Source organism: Astatotilapia calliptera, chromosome 15, assembly GCF_964374335.1.
Source record: "Astatotilapia calliptera chromosome 15, fAstCal68.1, whole genome shotgun sequence".
NCBI classification, from domain to species: domain Eukaryota; kingdom Metazoa; phylum Chordata; class Actinopteri; order Cichliformes; family Cichlidae; genus Astatotilapia; species Astatotilapia calliptera.
Window position 1 is genome coordinate 3,045,776 of NC_137436.1, and position 20,000 is coordinate 3,065,775.

General features: G+C 40.8%; 1 protein-coding gene and 1 pseudogene across 2 annotated transcripts; both read left to right on the plus strand.

Moving 5' to 3' along the window:
- Positions 1–279: 279 nt before the first annotated feature.
- LOC113037514 (cholesterol 24-hydroxylase-like) lies at positions 280–10,483 on the plus strand. The gene is made up of 15 exons (XM_026194699.2): positions 280–1,051; positions 1,117–1,194; positions 1,285–1,366; positions 2,476–2,549; positions 4,121–4,207; positions 4,340–4,478; positions 4,571–4,681; positions 5,957–6,119; positions 6,504–6,569; positions 8,324–8,396; positions 8,480–8,564; positions 8,744–8,854; positions 9,200–9,288; positions 9,413–9,479; positions 9,567–10,483. The coding sequence occupies exons 1-15, from the start codon at positions 903–905 to the stop codon at positions 9,705–9,707; spliced, it is 1,515 nt and encodes a 504-aa protein (XP_026050484.1). The 5' UTR covers positions 280–902; the 3' UTR covers positions 9,708–10,483.
- A 505-nt stretch (positions 10,484–10,988) lies between these two features.
- Positions 10,989–19,478, plus strand: LOC113037538 (cholesterol 24-hydroxylase-like; annotated as a pseudogene). The gene is made up of 13 exons (XR_013901894.1): positions 10,989–11,116; positions 11,330–11,419; positions 12,285–12,371; positions 12,555–12,693; positions 12,858–12,968; positions 13,060–13,222; positions 13,420–13,485; positions 15,249–15,321; positions 15,976–16,058; positions 16,143–16,253; positions 18,894–18,982; positions 19,149–19,215; positions 19,303–19,478. The product of XR_013901894.1 is annotated as a cholesterol 24-hydroxylase-like (transcript).
- The last annotated feature ends 522 nt before the right edge of the window (positions 19,479–20,000 follow it).

Here is a 20,000-nt window from a genome sequence, read left to right on the forward strand (position 1 = left end):
GGAGAGGTTCAGAAGTCGTGATGAAAGACTGGTGGATGATGAGTTTATTGGCTGTCAAACGAAAAGTGAAGATGTCAGACATTTTCATCTGCTGAGATAAATAAACGCCTCGCACTATAAGATGAAATGAATGCATTTTATTTGCTTTTATCTTGTTTCTTGTGTTCTTGATGAAGAAGACTTGAATATAATGTTAATATGAACAAAGCAGAGTGTTCCGGGACTCTGATCTCTTAACCTTAAGTAATTAATAAACCTGCAGGTGCCGACAGCTTTTAAGGTGGAATGCATTTTATTTACTAAAGATGATGCTTAGAGGCAGATTTACCAAGTGTGTGCGCCAGCTCAAAGCCCTCTATTGGCCTGAAATTCAGCTTCAATTAGACGCCTTTCTCTTCCCAAAATATTGCGCTCTGAAAGCACAACTTCTGCAAACACATATGAAATACAAAGCCGAAAAAAAGGCCCACTCCTTTATGTCGCAAAATCGAAACTGCGCCTGTTTAATAAATCCCAGCAGTAGCCTTTTTAAACTGTAGAGGGTTTTTGCACTTGTTCACAATGTTCGCAAAATAACAGCACGAAAGCTGTGACATTCAGTGCGTCTCCGTGGGCTCTCTTCTCTGAAGTACGCTATGTCGAACTTCCGCCTAATTAGATCTGGCTGTGTGCGGTCGGTATTTGGAGCTGCTCCCTTGTTTTTCCTCCCAAAGGGTCGCCACAGCCACGGCGGCTGGATCTCCCGTTAATGCGAGTTTAGAACGACGACACTGGGGTAAACCAGCTTGTGACTTCACTGAGGCTTGTTTGTGTCTCCCCTCGGTCTTGAACCAGGGATCCTTCGCGGTGTTATAGAAAGGATAACCATCTTTGACGCAGACGTCTACGGGATATTTCTCAGGATGGCAGTTTTCAGCTTACTTCTGTCTTTGGCTGCTCAGACGCTAACTTTTCTCTTCTTTCTGCTCGTCGTTGTGTTTCTCGGATACTGCTTGTATGTTAAACACATTCATATGAAATATGACCACATACCCGGCCCACCGACGGACAGGTAGGTAAAGTTCTCGGCACTTTTGCTGACACTGCTCGACGCTGACCACGTGATTTCTTCCCCAGTTTTCTCTTCGGACACTCAGCATCGCTTTTGAGGATAATGAAAAATGGCGGAAATATGCACCAGAAACTTCTGGAGTGGTAATTTGAACGTAAACGATGGTTGTGTGTAGGAGTGATTAATAAATAATGATAAAACGTATCATTTATGCGGTAGTATGTCTTTTACAGGGCGGATGAGTATGGGCCTGTCTACAAGATATATGCTCTGCATTACGCTGTAGTGTGTGTGTCCTGTCCCGAGGCAACAAAGGTAAACTGTGACAACAACATGAGTGTGTGCAGTAGCGGTTTTTAATACGGGCGACATGGGTCCGAGGCGGCATCGCAGTGGGGGGCGGCATCACGGGCATCGGCAAAAAATAAAAACAAATTGCTCGTATTCATGCTGCCCCGACATCATGCCAGCGCGTATTGGGAATGGCATAGGCACCGATCGGTTTTCTGTCGCCCATTTGCTGGGGCGCCAAAATAATACCACAAAATAACAGAAAATAACTTTCTCATGAAAATACGGTTATTTTCAGTAATGACAATACAGTTTGTTGCCCTAATTTTACATGGGATTTTGCCTTTTTCAAGTGCTGTTAAACATTAAATTAGGAACATTTTAATGTGATTAAACAATAAAATTAATTGTAAAAAAGGCCAATGAATGCGGCAATATGAATAATAATAATACTTAAATGTACAGAAATATACAGTTAACAGTTGGTTTAAATAATAATGGATTGCTTTCATATAGCGCTTTTTGAGACCCTCAAAGCGCTTTACAATTCCACTTTATAATTCCGCCAGAGGGGGCGCCAGAGGGAGTGTTCGCCCAGGCACGATCTGGTGTTGTTCCAGGATCAACATTGCAAGTGACCAATCAGAATGTTGTGACGTCATACTTTTGCGACTTCGGGAAAAACCGCCGTAAAACAAAAAACTTAAGCTGCGAGAAACCGCCTCTGTCCGCCGATCAACGGACCCTGACCCTAACCCTTTAATAAACGCTAAGCAGAATTGATATTGTCCTTGGAACATTGGAATTTCATAAATGCACGAATGGCTTGGCGCGCCAAAGAATAACGTCACAAGAATGTGATTGGTCACTTGCAATGTTGTTCCTGGAACAACATTTACTATGCTGTTCCAGGAACAACAACGCGACGATATCAGATCATCCGTTCGCCCAGGGCGCCAAACAGGCTAGGACCGCCGCTGAGTGTGTGAAAGTGCTTGGCACAAATCCTGCCCTTAACTTCAAAGTGTGAACTACTGACATTTTGGTTTCACTAAGCATAACTCCTGATAATATTCGTATCAAATCTTCTTTCTCTAAAAAATTTTTTTCTGTCTTTCTGCTCCTGGCTTCAGCAAATATTGATGTCCACAAAATACCCCAAAGATAAACTTGTTTATAAGAGACTTGCCAACCTGTTTGGTCAAAGGTAAGACTGCCTTATCAGGCGCTTTTTTGTAGCGATGCACCAGTTCTAAAAGGCTGTGCTGTTACTGATATCGTTTTAACTTCAGTTACTGGCTGGAATTGATCAACAAAGGCAGATATCAGTAGATACCAGTGTGATACTTTGCATTCATTTACCAATATTTAGAGGTGGAGTGAGCTTTGCAATACTCTTATTTGTTTAACACCTGGACTAAGATTAAGACTCACAGGTATAATACAGACCACCACTGTACTCAGTGTTGGGAAGGTTACTTTTGAAATGTATTCCACTACAGATTACAGAATACATGCCCCAAAATGTATTTTGTAATTGCTTAATATATAAGTAATATACTTTGGATTACTTAATATATTATCATGCCTTTTAACAACTAATGAATGTCCTATTGCTGTGTGATTTATTACTATTACTGAAGGCTACTCACCATACCATTAGCAACTAGATGTTTAAATCTTAATATAAATGAGTAACAGTAGGTGGACATTAGGTAAGGCTGCACTTTTTGCAGCGATCTCATATAGAAAACTATTCCGCGTGTATATAAAACAGGTCTGTGGCTCTGAACCGTAGTAAAGGACCTCTGGCTAATACGTCGGGTTCGTGTCGGGCTCGTAGCCAAAAACTAGCTTTACTTTGTTGTCTGGGTCAACTTTGGTAGCGAGAGACAGAGAGAGGCGTTGAAAGGCTGCTGCAACGGAACTTATTGTTTTGGAGGAAAACACGAACACGGTGTACATTCGAGTCTTAATAGCTTACTTACAACTGGGCTCGTCAGGCTCTCTGTTTGGCATTTGAGCCTCTTAATGCGTGTTTTGTTTGTTTCCACCGGTGTGGAATTACCAAAAATAGAGAGGGCAGAGCTGAACATATGAAACAGGAAAAGACCGCCGTGTAATCCCTTTATTTCAACAAAGTAACTGTATTCTAAATACCACCCTTATAAACAGTAACTGTAACCGAATACAGTTACTCATATTTTATGTTTTAAATACGTAACAGCGGTACATGTATTCCTTTACTCCCCAACACTGACTGTACTGCAGAGATGGGAATCAATGACGTACTAATACTTTATCACATACTTAAGTAGCCTTTTTCCCTCACTGTGGAGGCAGTCTGAGAAAGCTCGGTGAGTCCATCAGGATCGCGTCGTTCTGTCATGTATTCGCTGTATGGCAGGCAGGATGTGGATTCAGGAGACAGAACATAAACTCAAATCTAGCAAAAATAATCATAAAATCTCAAACAATAACTGGGCAGGAACGAGGAATCCAAACACTAGGAATTTTCTGGGAAACACAGAATAAGGTAATACGCAACCATGAGGGAAGAGGGGCAATGTGGCAATGAACAAAGGGAGACAGAGATAATATATACTCACAGGATAATAAGAGAAGACAGCAGATGGCACGCACAGCTTAAAACTATAGGAGGACCAGATAGGAACATTTAGATTAGATGCAACCTGAATGCCAACAGTAAGCAAAACTAACAGTAACTAAAACTCAGAGGAATAAAATAACGTATTTTGTCAACTGTCTTCTTTGAAGGCTCTTAGGCAACGGCCTGGCAACAGCACGGGATCATGAGCAGTGGTACAAACAGCGCCGGATCATGGACCCTGCATTCAGCAGCCTGTGAGTTTCACAGTTATCACAAAAAGACAAAAGAGTTTGTTTGTTCAACCACTGATTTTTTTCCAAATGAATTTCTGTGGTAGTTTGTTGGCAGGTTCTGGCTCCTCCGGTTAAAGCTATCATTACTTCCAGGTATCTGAGAGGTCTGATGGGAACCTTCAATGAGAGGGCAGAGAAACTGATGGATAAACTTGCAGATGTTGCTGACAGTAAAACAGAAGCTAATATGCTCCAGCTTGTCAACTATGTTACCCTGGATGTTATTACTAAGGTTTTATATTACAGTCAGTTTTACAGCTTTTACAGCAGTCTTTATCCAAATAATATTTCCTCATGTTTGTGTTTTTCCTTGATAAATCTCAGGTTGCTTTCGGGGTGGACTTGGACCTGCTGAAGAACACTTCACAGTTCCCTAAAGCCATTGAGACATGTTTGAAAGGGATGGCTCACTACATTAGAGACAACTTTTTCGAGGTATTACTTTAGTGTTTTTTGATGAGCGAGATGAGAGATGAGATAGCCTTTATTTGTCAGTTGCAGTTGCCCACAACTGAGATGACAGACCTTGCCGACCGTACATAGAATACACAAACATCACATTGGGGAGACAGGTCAGGCTAGGTAGCAAGGAAAAAAAAACATCGAAATGTGTAACACAAAAGGATAATCCAGGAATGCACAGATATCAACACACCATAACACAATAAAACACAGACAAGCAACATGGGAGAGTATTCCAGTGTGTACAGCTGATCTGGGTCCACTGCAATCTTCGATTGCACCTCCAGCTGATCCGGTGTCCACATCGGATGGGAGGTAAGCATGGGAGGAGGCGTTGGATTCGGGGGAGGGAGGGTGATAGTGAGTATCAGCGTACATGTTTTGTGCGTGTGTGTGTGTGTATCCCATGTTCAACTGAGAGAAAATGTCACCACGCCCGGTTAAGCATCAGTCAACAGTCTCCAGTTGACCCAGGTGGCCTTGAATGAGGTACAAAGAGTTCGACAACAATCCTGTTATCATGGGAAGAATTTGTTGTTCCAGTCAGCTTCGACCTTGGCAGGCCTTCAGCTGGCACCGGTGGGATAGCCACATGAGTGAAGCTGGTGAATGTTTGGGTTTAGTGCAAACAACGGCATCCAATTTTTACAGTTGGTTTAATGTCCATCACTGGTCACCAATTATCTCAATTCCCATTGTTCTTCTCCAAGATGTTATCCATATTGCGTTCAAAACACAGTCTGAGTACTCCCAGCCCTGCCAATCGTCTATCATGTTGGCCAGCCTTATGGGATTTTGAACAGCTGTAGCCGCTTCTTGTTCTTCGATAAGCCAGCTCCAAGCCAGCTCCAATCAGCCCGAACTCCGTTATCGTGGTTCCAAATTGGTAGATGTCGTTCAATGTCCTCCGTCGAGTGTTGCCAGACACACGACGCAACCGACCATGGAGTATCCGGCAGCAAACGTCTCTGCAGGACAATCGGGCTCTCCCAAGCCTAGCAGGTTGTCAATTCCATTACGGGACCAGTTGATCAAATCCATAATTCTTTAGGTTTTAGAGAACAAGACCGAGAAACTCTTTGAGGGTTAGAGTTAGACGAGACTAGACAAACACCTAGAAGCAGCAGCAGAGAAGATAAGGGAGGGAGAGGGGGAGGCGTCCGCCTCCTCCAAGAGCCAAAGAAGAAGAAAGTATGTACTGCAAGTCTTGTTGCATGGAATGTTAACTTTTTCAATCTGCCATTCCAGTTTAATCCAAAGAACAGAGGATACATTAATGAGGTGAGGGAAGCGTGCCGCCTGCTGCGCAAAACTGGATCTCAGTGGATCGCTGAGAGAAAGGCCGCCATTGAAAACGGTGACGAGGTCCCCAAGGACATCCTGACACAAATCATCAAAACTGCCAACCAAGGTTGTAATCCCTAAATTTCACATTTGAATAGACTCAGTAAGCCTTGAGCATTGATTTTAAATTGCTGTGAATAGTACACACAAGAGTAAACAAATACACTGAGTTTTTAGTTGTGGCGAGTGGAGTGTTCTTTGTTGTGGTCTGCGTGCTGATGCTGAAGAAGCGACATCATGCCGATGACACCAGCAAACTAAATAAACTGATCAGGAAGGCTGGCTCTGTGATTCGCTTGAAAATGGACACTTTGGAAGCTTTGCCGAATATAAACAGATGACTGATAGAGACATTAACACAGAAGACATTGTATCATCTGACGTGTAATAAATGAAAAAAAGAGAAGGAAGCCAAATATTAATTTATATGTCAATTTTCTTATTGTTTCAGAGGAAATCATGACTGAAGAAGATGAGGAATTTATGCTGGACAATTTCGTGACATTCTTCATTGCAGGTGAGTCTCTGTTATTTCGTGTGTCTCCAGCAGACTGTGATACTGAAGAGCATAAGCGGTTAACAAAGTAGATGGGTAGTTGGATGGATCTGTGAAATGTTACAAAATAAGTTGGATGTTGTGCTTCCTTCTGGCACACTGCAAGGCTTAACTGCCACAGCATATTCGTCCACATATATGAAGCCCCCTTCATCAAAGACTGGTTTAAATCCAAACACTGAACCTTGGGGTACACCAGAAGTGACCGGGAATAGACGAGAGTGGAATGCTTTCAGTTGAATAAACTGGGAGTGGTCAAGGAGCTATGGTTGTAACCAGGTCAGGGAGCTGAACAGGATGATGAATGAGTGACTGGACCAGAGACTGGACTACAGACTGAACTGACTGGAGTGGGTCAGAGATGCCGAGAGAGGAAAGTCTGCTTAGAAGGACAGAATGAGAGATCGTGTCGAAGGCTGAGCTCAGATCCAAAAGGACGAGAATGGTGAGAAGACCAGAGTCAGCTCCGACTCGAAGATCATTAGTGACTTTAAATAAAGCAGTTTCTGTACTGTGACATGAACGAACACCAGACTGAAATCTCTCGTAGATGTTATTATTATCCAGGTGTGAATGAAGTTGAACTGCAACTACTTTTTCAAGTATTTTATAGATGAAGGGTAAATTAGAAATTGTACGGCGGTTGTTAAAGTTGTTAGGATCTAAAGAAGGTTTTTTCAGCATGGGAGTGACTGAAGTCTGTGAAGGTTCTCAGTCATCCAGGTCATCGTAGTCAAAGGAGCTTGCAAAGAAGGGCGTCTGGACTTCTTTAAGTTACTTGAAGACGTTTCACCTCTCGTCCGAGAAGCTTCTTCAGTTCTAAGGTCAAATGGTGGAGAGTCCCAGATATAAACCTAGTGGGAGTGACCCCCCACAGAGGGACAAAAGGACCCCCTGATGATCCTCTTTGTCTCAGGCGATTAGAGGATCATCAGGGGGTCCTTTTGTCCCTCTGTGGGGGGTCACTCCCACTAGGTTTATATCTGGGACTCTCCACCATTTGACCTTAGAACTGAAGAAGCTTCTCGGACGAGAGGTGAAACGTCTTCAAGTAACTTAAAGAAGTCCAGACGCCCTTCTTTGCAAGCTCCTTTGACGAAGTGACTGAAGCAATCTTGACTAAGGAGGGGACGACACCGGTGGTGAGTGAAGAGTGAATGATAGCAGAGATGAGTGGGAGTAAGGAAGAGAGGCAGGATTTCACAAGCCCTGTAGGCATAGGGTCAAGATGACATGTGGCAGGCTTTGAGTTACATATAAACTCAGAAATATCAGATAAATCAGGAAGATGGAAAGTGGAAAACGGCTCAAAATAGAGAAAAGGTTCTGGAGAGGGGGTAGACACAACAATTGAACTGAGTTGCTGGTGGATGTTATTGATTTTTGTAGTCCAGAGCAGCATCAAGGAGTTACAGGTTTCTTGTGCCTTGTTGATTCGAGTCTTTATGCTGAAGTACATGGTATTTGTAGATTTCTGCATCAACAGGAATCTAAATAATGGCTTGCTGCTATCATGAGTGTGCAGTGCTCTTGGCTTCACCGTCTGAGCTGTCTTTTGATTGTGACCCCTGGTTTCAAAAATGCTAAGCAATGGAGGAAATGCTAAACTTGAAACTTGAAAAACAGCAGCTTCTTTTGTATATAGTGTATGTTGTAACATTTTATTGAGCTTCATGGTGGTAATATTCAATTTTGATACATTTGTGGTATTTCAGGCCAAGAAACAACAGCCAATCAGCTGGCTTTTTGCATCATGGAACTCGGAAGACATCCTGATATACTGGAAAAGTAAAAAGTCAAAATATAGCACATAACAGTTTCCATTAGAACAAGTGAACTTTGGTTTCTTATGGAGTTTTCTCATTTCTCAGAGCGAAGAAAGAAGTGGACGATGTTATTGGGATGAAACGTGAAATAAGCTACGATGACCTGGGCAAGTTGGTCTACCTGTCACAGGTACACGTGGCAATTTGAAAATTGTGGTAATGTTTTTAGTGTGATTTGTAATCTCATGTTCACCCATGGATTCAAAATTAGTCAACTGACAATGAAAGACTGCATCAACAGTAAACTTAGGCTCTCAGTCTTGTTTTTATAAAACAAGATGCACCATAAACGTTGTAATCTTCCCCCAGGTGCTAAAAGAGACTCTGAGAATTTATCCCGTGACTCCGGCCACATCTCGTGATATTGCTGAAGACATGGTCATTGATGGTGTCCACATACCTGGAGGATTTGTTGCTGTAGTGAGTCATAGATATTTTTTTTTATGTGTTTCTAGCTTCAAAGCAGAAAATAAACTTCTGTTTTATATAATTATAAATAATAATGGATTGGATTTATATAGCGCTTTTCAAGGCACCCAAAGCGCTTTACAATGCCACTATTCATTCACTCTCGCATTCACACACTGGTGGAGGCAGCTACAGTTGTAGCCACAGCTGCCCTGGGGCAGACTGACAGAAGCGAGGCTGCCATATCGCGCCATCGGCCCCTCTGGCCAACACCAGTAGGCGGTAGGGTAAAGTGTCTTGCCCTACAAGACAGTTACCTGGAATCAAGACGAATAAATAACCTATTCTCATATTTAGTTCAGCTCCTATGTGAGCGGGAGACTGGAGAGATTCTTCAAGGATCCACTGAGATTTGATCCAGACAGATTTCACCCAGATGCTCCCAAGTAAGAAAAACACTGTTTCACCATGCTGACTTTATTACGTTTAATGTTTGCACACACTTTATTATCTCAGACTAAATGAGTGAAACGGTTCAAAGTAACTGAGGCTGTCTCTTATCTGTTCAAGGCCTTATTACTGCTACTACCCCTTTGCCCTCGGTCCTCGCTCGTGTCTGGGAAAGAACTTTGCTCAGGTGAGGATGACAGCGTAAGTCAACATGAAGACCCGCTCACCTATAAACACACTGACTCATCTCTGTGGGCGCTGTTGTGTTTTTTAGATGGAGGCTAAAGTGGTGATGGCCAAACTGCTCCAGAGGTTTGACTTCACTCTTGTGCCAGGACAGACCTTTGACATCCTGGATGCTGGAATGCTCAGACCTAAGAGTGGAGTAATTTGCTCTTTCGCTCACAGGGAATAAAAAGAATAAATGGCCATAAAGCACCAATACATTAGAAGAGGTCATAGTAGTCTATAGAGTAAAACTGGGCTTTTATTCATATCTAAAACTGTCACTTAAAAAAGAAGAAGAAAACCTTGTAATGAAAACAATAATGGTGTGATTTAAATACATAGCATATTCATATGAAGTTATGTCGTGTTTTTTATTTATTACAATAATGAATATAAAACTACTTGTTGGCCAACAGGGAGTCTGTAGAAACTGTGCTGCTGTTGGCTGAAGACAAAGGAAGAGTAAAAGGGGAAGGTATGTTTGGAGGCAGAGAGAGAGAGAAGGTAGGAGTGGAGGTGAGAGTAGGAATTTAAAATGTAGGGACTATGACTGGTGGAGGTGGTGTGACAGAAGAGGATCCTAGGGATGGAATGAGGTGGAGGCAGATGATCTGGAAACTACTAAAGGAAGCAGGAAAAAGAAGAGGAAGAAATCCTTTCTGATACAACAACAAAAGGAGTCTTGTGTCTGTGCGAATGACCAGATCTTTTGCTTGATAGGCAAATGTGTTAACCACTACACTTCAGAGCCACCCATTACAATAGTCAGTATATAGAAACATTTCTGAGGGGCGCTGGTCTCTAAGGTATTGCCATTTGTTACTTTTATACACTGCTGATATATATTTTTTAGTTTATATTATGTAGTTGCTTTTTCATAGCCATTGAACCACAGAAGCTTTAGTGTCTGTAACTAATTTAAGCACAGGTTTTATGTAATTGAAAATAAAACTGAAACTTTAATGTTTGTCAGTGTGATGTTATTTGTGTTTGCGGTGTAGTGATTTCTTATGTACCCAACTTGCTCTTTTAATGCAATTACCAACAGTGTACACATGGGGGCGCTAAGCTCCTGCACAGAAACCTGACTTTTAAAGCAGAGGCAGCACAACAACCACGATCAAGACTATCGATTAAAATGTTATCCAATAAAAGATCAGTTTTATTAAACGATTCAAAATCACAGATATAAAACAAACACTCAATATACCTACAATATTGATCGATTTCCCCGCGCGCAGTCGATCTAGAGCTTGATTGATTCCTCCATTAAAACTCGTGTTCACACTAATAAGTCCAGCAGCACGCATTAAAAACCGGCACCTACCATAATAAATTATTAGATCTGCAGACTGCAGATCTAATAATTAATCTCCAAAGGTCTGGAACTTCCCACAGAAGACCACTGACCTCCCCTCACACACCCACTACCTTTTAAAGCTCCTGGGCCAATCACACGGCAGAAGTCAGCGAACTGTCAAGGGACACTTGTTACACACCTTTAACACGGACGTCTCCGGGACATTTTCCAGGATGGCACTTTCCAGCCTGCTTCTGAGCCTGGCTGCTCGGGCACTTACGTTTCTCATGGTCATGGTAATTTTGGGCTTTAATTATTTCTTTGAGCTTTTCTTTTTCCAGGGTGGAATGATTGTACAGCATACTACGCTGCTGACTCAATAAGAATTGAGTGCACAAGTTAGAATTTATTTAGGGTTAGGATATATATACATACATTCATAAATGCTTTAATTGGTGGTGAAGTTTCTGTAGTGTACAAGAAAGTTAATTCTGTTCATCTGGACGTAGTGTTTTCAGCTGGAGTGTAGTTGTCACGTCCGGTGTGGCAGACGTGTGGAGTTTGTAGAAAGGACCCAAAAGGCGGCAGCTCTGGTGCAGGTGAGTATTTATTTACAGGAGTGGGTAAAAACAGCAATGGTGGGTGAACATAAAACTGGAAAACCTAAACTGGGCAGAGCTAAGAAAACAAACCTGAACGAAGATGCAGGGAGGTCCGGGGAAATACATAGGGAGACCGAGGGGAAACAACACAGACGAACCAGCAACGACTAAGACAGAAGACACGACTTAAAAACACTCAAAGAACACAGGGAGATTACACACAGGTGGGGGACACAGCTGGGAGTGATTAACGTGACGAGACTAGGGAGGCAAACTGAAAACACTCACATAAGACGCAGACCTTCAAAATAAAACAGGAAACACATACACGCAATGACACAACACACAAACTTCACACAGACTGGGGAACACATAGGAACATGAAAATAAAACCCAGAATAATAATAACTACTAAAACAAAACACGGAGTCACAAACTCCGGATCATGACAGTAGTGTATGTAGATATTTGAAGATGTTTGTATAATTTTGACCCACTGTGAAATTAATTTACACTTGTGAAGCCAGTTATATACTGCACAGTCTTTCCACCCCAGAGAAAGAAACGTTCAAAGAAATCATTAAAACATGAATTGACATTCATGCCAATGGTTAATATATGTAAACATCTGACCACAAGTAGTTTGTATTTATGTATCCATACATTACTGTTCAAACTAAATGCAACTCAGCAGTAACTTAACATGCTGTGTAGCCATGCTAGCAGCAATTTAACTATGATAATAATAAAACCTGCTGTGTGACAATGTAATCTGTTGAGCTCCTGACTTTTACAGAGTTAAAATCATTTGTGTTGCAATCATATTTTGCTATTTTTATTAATTTTCTCAATATCTTTTCAGGTTCTTTGGAAATGGCCTGGTAACAGCACGGGATCATGAGCAGTGGTACAAACAGCGACGCATCATGGACCCTGCGTTCAGCAGCCTGTGAGTTTCATAGTTGCCACATAAAGACACAACAGTCTGTATGATTAACCACTTGTCCAGGGTTGGAAACATCTCCCTTTTTTTTTTTTTCTGTGCAACATTATCCTTTAATGAATTTCTGTGATGGTTTGTTGGGATGTCCTGGATGTGCTGCTTCTCCGTCTAAAGCTATCATACTTCCAGGTATCTGAGAGGTCTAATGGGAACCTTCAATGAGAGGGCAGAGAAACTGATGGATAAACTTGCAGAGCTTGCTGACAATAAAACAGAAGCTAATATGCTCCATCTTTTCAACTGTGTCACCCTGGATGTTATTAGTAAGGTATCATAGTCAGTTTTACAGATGCAACGTGGGGTTTTTTTTGTTGTTTTTTTCATAATTCTGATGAAGGCACAAGCTTTTACGTTTGTTTTAATTTACTGTTAAAAAGTTTCTAAGCGTGTTGTAAGTGTGAGTGCAGGTCCATCCGTGTCTTGATATTTCAGGTTGCCTTCGGGGTGGACTTGGACCTCTTGAAGAATAGTTCACCTTTCCCTAAAGCCATTGAGACATGTCTGAAAGGAATGGTTACCTATGTTAGAGACATATTTTTTGAGGTATTACTTCAGCGTTTGTTGTTATGAAGTATGTCTGCCAACAACATTGTTATCAGGATGCCAGGCTAAACCCTTCAGTCTGCCATTCCAGTACAATCCAAAGAACAGACGAAATGTTAATGAGGTGAGGGAAGCGTGCCGCCTGCTCCGTACAACTGGAGCCAAGTGGATCAGTGAGAGAAAGACCGCCATGCAAAACGGTGACGAGGTCCCCAAAGACATCCTGACACAAATCATCAAAACTGCAAGCCAAGGTTGGAGTTCCCAAATTTCACATTAGACTAGACTAGAGCAATATTTTATTCTCTTTGTGACGAGACAGAGTGAATAGAACAAATGTGACCCACAGTTTTTGATGCCTTCTCAGTTCGGTGCATGTGGTTTGTAAGTAATGTTGGAAACCAGGAGAAGTTAAATATCGATGTATCTGTCCATTCTCTCCTCATTTCAGAGGAAAACATGACTGAAGAAGATGAAGAATTTATGCTGGACAATTTTGTGACATTTTTCATTGCAGGTGAGTCTCTGTTGTTTCAGCTTTGATGTGTGAAATGCAGCTGGAAGCTCCTTTGTAGCGTCAGACGAAGCTCACTGCACTGAAGAGTGTGTTTTATTTTCAGTTTTACACAATGTGGCCACTGTTGTCTGTGAATTTGTATCCTGCTGCTGTGTGCTGCAGTTTAATGTTAATTGTAGAGCATCCTGATATCACCGTTCAAACACGTGTTCACTTAGCATGGACAAAACTGTCCTTTCTTATCCAGAGGGGCTGCATAATATCTGCACACACACACTGTGTCACAAAACTCTAGTTCCTGTGTTACTGACAGAGATGGGCAGTAACGCGTTGCTTGTAATGCGTTACTGTAATCCGATTACTTTTTTCAAGTAACGAGTAAAGTAAGGGATTACTATTGCAAAAACGGTAATTAGATTACCGTTACTTTCCCGTAGGAACGCTGCGTTACTGCATTACTAAAACCGTGATTTATTTTTTTTTGCGAGAATGTCTCATGACACTGACGTAAGCGAGTGCAACGTTCGTGGCAACAGCTGTGTGCATCAACAATGGATCATATATCAAGTGCGGGAGAGAGTATGAGCGTGCAGCGTTTAAAGCGTGGAAGTACTGACCTTACTTTGAGTTTGATTCCATAAAAAGTGACAAAAACATTAGTGTCCGCTGTGCGTGGGAAGAAAACTTCTTTTTACAGCGAAAAAAACCCCTAAACTTCCAAACAAGCACCGAGTAGCTACGACGTAATGGGAAACTCACAGAGAAACTCGCGGATTCTTCCACTGACCGCGGCACACCTGCACCAGGGTAAACCTCCGCCTGCCCCACTCCTGCTTTACAGGTGGAAATAGAGCAACAGGACCGCTGAGTCTTTGACTTTATTTATTTTCTGCTGTGTTTTACTTGCATCTATTTGAAAGACTGAGTGTAAACACAAAAAATTATTTTATGTGCTGGAATGTGCAGAAAATAGGTTTGAATGTTAAACAAATTTCTTCCAGTCAGAGAATGTTGCATATAATTAAATTTTTGCTTGATGCATAAAGTTAAAAGATTAAAACTAATAAAACAAGTTTTAAAAAGATGCTTTTCCATTTGATTACATTTTGTATGATGGATTATGTAGAAAAAGTAGAATTGGGCTGAAAGATCTATCACTTTATCACCTATTCAGGTTGCAAATCGTGTTTTTAAAAAGTAACTAAGTAACTAAGTAATTAATTACCTTTGAAAATAAGTAATCAGTAAAGTAACGGGATTACTTTTTGGGGGAAGTAATCAGTAATTAGTTACTGATTACTTTTTTCAAGTAACTTGACCAACACTGGTTACTGACTGTTTGTCTCAAATTTCCCCCCCCCCCCAAAAGAAAAAAATGTGTATATATATTTATTACTCTGTAAAAGATGCATGACAGACCTGACCACGTTTCAACACTTTTCAGCATTTCTTCTTTATTTCGGTTGTCATTTACAACTCGGATGCAGCTTTTAAGCTGTCAGCCAAACACACCAACAACAACTCACCCAAGACACCAGTCCAGACTTAAATGCAGTTGAGGTGTTATGAGCTGATGGCACTCAGGTGTGTCCGCCTTCCCCATAGCCGCGCCACAGACCACGCTCCGCCACATACTCTTTTCAAACTTTGTTTGTGACAAGGACGATAACATTTGCAAATGAATAAAATAGCAATCAAGAAAAAGAAACGTATGATTTATTTTTGTTACATGACGCATTATTGACAAACTGGCAACATTTTAGGCCAAGAAACAACAGCCAATCAACTGGGTTTTTGCATCATGGCGCTTGGAAGACATCCTGAAATACTAGAGAAGTAAGAAGTCAAACAGAACTCAACAATTTACACTTTCTGTTTACAATTTTCTATATTTTTGCATGAATATAACCTGAAACATGATCTGACTGAACCTATAAGGTCCTACAAGTAAAGAAGACTTAAACAAAAGTCTTTGAGATCTTCAGAAATCTTCTTGCTGTGACACACTTGTTGGTGGCTGTGGCTACAATGTAGCTTGCCATCACCAGTGTGTGAATGTGTGTGTGAATGGGTGGATGACTGGATATGTAAAGCGCTTTGGGGTCCTTAGGGACTAGTAAAGCGCTATATAAAATACAGGCCATTTGTTGTACAGTCAGTCTGATAGATCCAGTTCTTACAATCAGTGTGTGCCTCAGATCTGACTGTCAACCCGTTGTGTGAAAACAACTTCTTCTAATTTGATCCATCCAAATATCAAACATCAAAAATATTCCCAATCCTGAGATTATATAAATCTCAAGCCCACAGACATTTATGTAGATGTGCATTTTTCTCTATAAAAAATGTAGTTTTACATCTGTTTCTACATATTTACTCCTATGACCTGTGTTAACCTCTAAAGATGATTTAGGTAATATTTCTGCAGTTATAACTGTGTAATATATAGAGTGAATTTTTGGTTTTCTAAATTATATTTTTATTTCTTAGAGCAAAGAAAGAGGTCGATGATGTCATTGGGATGAAACGTGACATAAGATGACGACTTAGGAGAGCTGGTCTACCTGTCACAGGTACATGTGGTAAATTTAGTTATTCATTTATTTATTTTAATAACTCACCCAAAGTGTGCACTTCTCATTGTAACCTTCCTTCAGGTGTTAAAAGAGACTCTAAGAATTTACCCCCCAGCTCCAGGCACGTCTCGTGATGTTGCTGAAGACATGGTGATTGACGGTATCCACATACCCGGGGGATTTAGCGTTGTTGTGAGTCATTTTCTTTTTAATATGTTTGTAAGTCTAAATGATAACTACATACTAAAGACAACAAATATATGAAGCAAGATATATGGAGTTATGTAGCGAAGAAAAAAAGATAATTAACTCTAAATATGTTTTATAGATTCCTGAAAGTAGCCACTGTTAACTTTGTTGACAGCGCTGTAAACTCTTGGCCTTCTCTCAATAAGCTTCATGATGTAGTCACCTGTTAGCTGATTGGTTCTCGCCATTATATGAATTCTAAGTAAAGAAAGTCTGTCAGTCAGTCCGGAAAATTGCTAAAACTTTGAATGTGTCCCCAAGTGCATTCACAGAAACCATCAAGCGCTACAATGAAACTGGCTCACTTGAGGAGCGCACCAGGAAAGACCAAGAGTCTCAATTTAGTATTCTAAATTGGAGGCACACTGAACCAGCATGGCTAACACAGCATCCTGCAGTGCCATGCCATCCCATCCAGTTTTTGTTTAGTTGGACCATCATTTATTTTTCAACAGGACAATGACCCCAAACACACCTCCAGGCTGTGTAAGGGCTGTTTGACCAAGAAGGAGAGGGATGGAGGGCTGCGTCAGATGGCCTGGCCTCCACAGTCACCTGACCAATGGAGATGGTTTGGGATGAGATGGACCGCAGAGTGAAGGCAAGAGAGTCAACAAGTGCTCAGCATCTCTGGGAACTCCTTCAAGACTGTTGGAAAAACATTTCAGGCGATGACTTCAAGAAGCTCATCAAGAGAATGCAAAGGGTGGCTATTTGGAAGAATCTAAAATATAAAACATGTTTTGAGTTCTTTCGCACTTTTTTGTTTATTACATAATTCCATATGAGTTCATTCAAAGTTTTAATGCGTTCAGTGAAAATCTGCAATGTAAATACTCATGAAAAAAACAGAAAAAAACATTGAATAAGAAAAGTGTCCAAACCTTTGACTGGTAGTGTATGTATAAACTGTCACAAAGTTGTCAGAAAAACATAAAATTAATACTAGTCTTTTGTCTGGTCAAGTACCTAGGGAATTTAAGCATGCAGTCATACATCCTTTACTTAAGAAACCAGGCTTAGACAGTTCAGTCATATCAAATTTTAGACCCATCTCTAAGCTTCCCTTTCTTAGTAAGATTCTGGAAAGGATTGTTTATACTCAGTTGATGGACTACTTGAATGACTCTAAATTGTCAGAAATCTTTCAGTCCGGCTTTAAGCCATTCCACAGCACGGAGACAGCCCTCGTAAAAGTTATGAATGACATCCTGATAGCGACAGACCGTGGTAAATATGCAGTGCTGGTCTTGTTGGACATGACAGCTGCATTTGACACTGTGGATCACGATTTGCTGATCTCCCACTTACAGCACTGTGTGGGAATTACTGGTTCGGCACTTTTGTGGTTAAAGTCCTATCTTTTAAATAGGACATTTTGTGTTAAGTTGGGGTCGGCTTCATCCTCTGTGGCCCCTCTGCTTTGGGGTGTTCCACAGGGATCTATTCTTGGGCCGTTATTGTTTTCATTGTACCTCTTGCCTCTTGGCGCGATTTTCCGAAAGTATAAAGTGCCATTCCATCTATACGCAGATGACTGCCAGCTCTACTTACCTTTTAGTCATTCTGATAGTCTCCCAACTGGACCTCTGCTTGACTGCCTTACTGATGTCAAAGCATGGATGGCAAAAAACTTTTTAAATTTTAATGATCGGAAGACAGAAGCAATTTTATTTGGCCCAAATCGTTCTTCTCATACTCTGGATGTTGATCTTGCAGCTTTGACTTCCCAACTAAAGAGTTCGATCACAAATCTCGGAGTTAAAATTGATTCTGCACTCACCTTTGATGACCATGTAAACGGGGTGGTAAAATCAGCATTTTATCACCTCAGACGTTTATCAAAGGTTAAGCCCTTTCTTTCCAAGCGTGACTTGGAAAGCGTTATTCATGCCTTTATTACCTCACGTTTAGATTATTGTAATTCTCTTTTAACAGGGGTTGGGCAGGGCACTTTGTCACGCTTGCAATTAGTGCAAAATGCTGCGGCAAGATTTTTAACTGGCAGAAGAAAATTTGATCACATCACTCCGATTTTGGCCTCTTTACACTGGCTTCCAATTGAATTCAGGATCCGTTTTAAAGTCCTTTTATTGGCTTTTAAATCTCTAAATGGTCTGGCACCTGTTTATTTGTCTGACTTGTTGAAGCCCCACGTCCCCACTCGTTCCCTTCGGTCAGCTGAGCAGTTGCTGCTTTCGGTCCCAAAGTCACGGCTGAAACTTAGAGGAGACCGAGCGTTCTCTGTTGCCGCGCCGATGCTTTGGAATAACCTTCCTCTCCATATTAGACAGGCTGCATCAGTGCCAGTTTTTAAGTCTTTATTAAAAACCTATTTTTATTCCCTGGCTTTTAACTCCGTGGGTAACTGACATTTTTATTTTTTTTTAACTTTATTGCTATGTTTGGTTTTATTATTATGTGCATATTAGTAGTGTACAGCACTTTGGTCTACCAGGTGTGTTTTTAAAGTGCTATATAAATAAATAAATGATGATGATGATGATAAAAAATGAGGTCTTATTCAAGCAATTACAAATACATTTATGGTTAAAATGTAAAATTAAATCTTCTCATATTTAGTTCAACTCCTATGTGAGTGGGAGACTGGAGAGATTCTTCAAGGATCCACTGAGATTTGATCCAGAGAGATTTCACCCAGATGCTCCCAAGTAAGAAACACACTGTTTCACCATGCTGAAACAGTGTGTTTAATGTTTAAACATAATGTTTAAACATTAAACATTATGTTTAATATTTGCACACACTTTATTATCTCAGACTAAATGAGTGAAACGGTTCACAGTAACTGAGGCTGTCTCTCGTCTGTTCAACAAGGCCTTATTACTGCTACTACCCTTTTTCCCTCGGTCCTCGCTCGTGTCTGGGACAGAACTTTGCTCAGGTGAGGATGACAGCGTAAGTCAACATGAAGACCCGCTCACCTATAAACACACTGACTCATCTCTGTGGGCGCTGTTGTGTTTTTTAGATGGAGGCTAAAGTGGTGATGGCCAAACTGCTCCAGAGGTTTGACTTCACTCTCGTCCCGGGACAGACCTTTGACATCCTGGATGCTGGCACACTCAGACCAAAGAGTGGAGTGTTGTGCACTTTGAGTCACAGGGATTACAAAAATAAAGGATCTTAAAGGACTTTACATAAAAAGTGGTCTATTTTTGGTCCCTGAGATATATTAATATAGGGAAAAGAAAGTACAGCTTCAACACTATGTCTCAGTTTTGCTACATGATTTAGAAATGCTTCTTTAGTAAGTGAAATCAGCACAACTCTTTGAGTCTAAATTGTAGAAATAAATGTGTAAAAAGATCCTTGTCAAGAACAGAATGGATTTTCGCTTCTTTTTTAAAATTTTATTTCATTGCCGTAATATTAATGGCCGTGGGCCAATTTGGCCCCCGGGCCTCATGTTTGACACCTCTGGTTTAAAGGGTAAAACTGATTTGAATTTTATTCCTGTCTAAAACTTGTGATTTAAAAAAAAAAAGAATTTAAAGAAAAAATTGTGTCATGTATGAACTACACTGTAAATTCATATGAAATGAATGTAATCATGCTTATGTCTTCATTATGATAATTTATATGGTATAATAACGTTTGCACTTAGCATTTTAATCTTGCACAAAATCATCACATAGTTTGATGTGACTTTTTTTTAATAACCAGTGA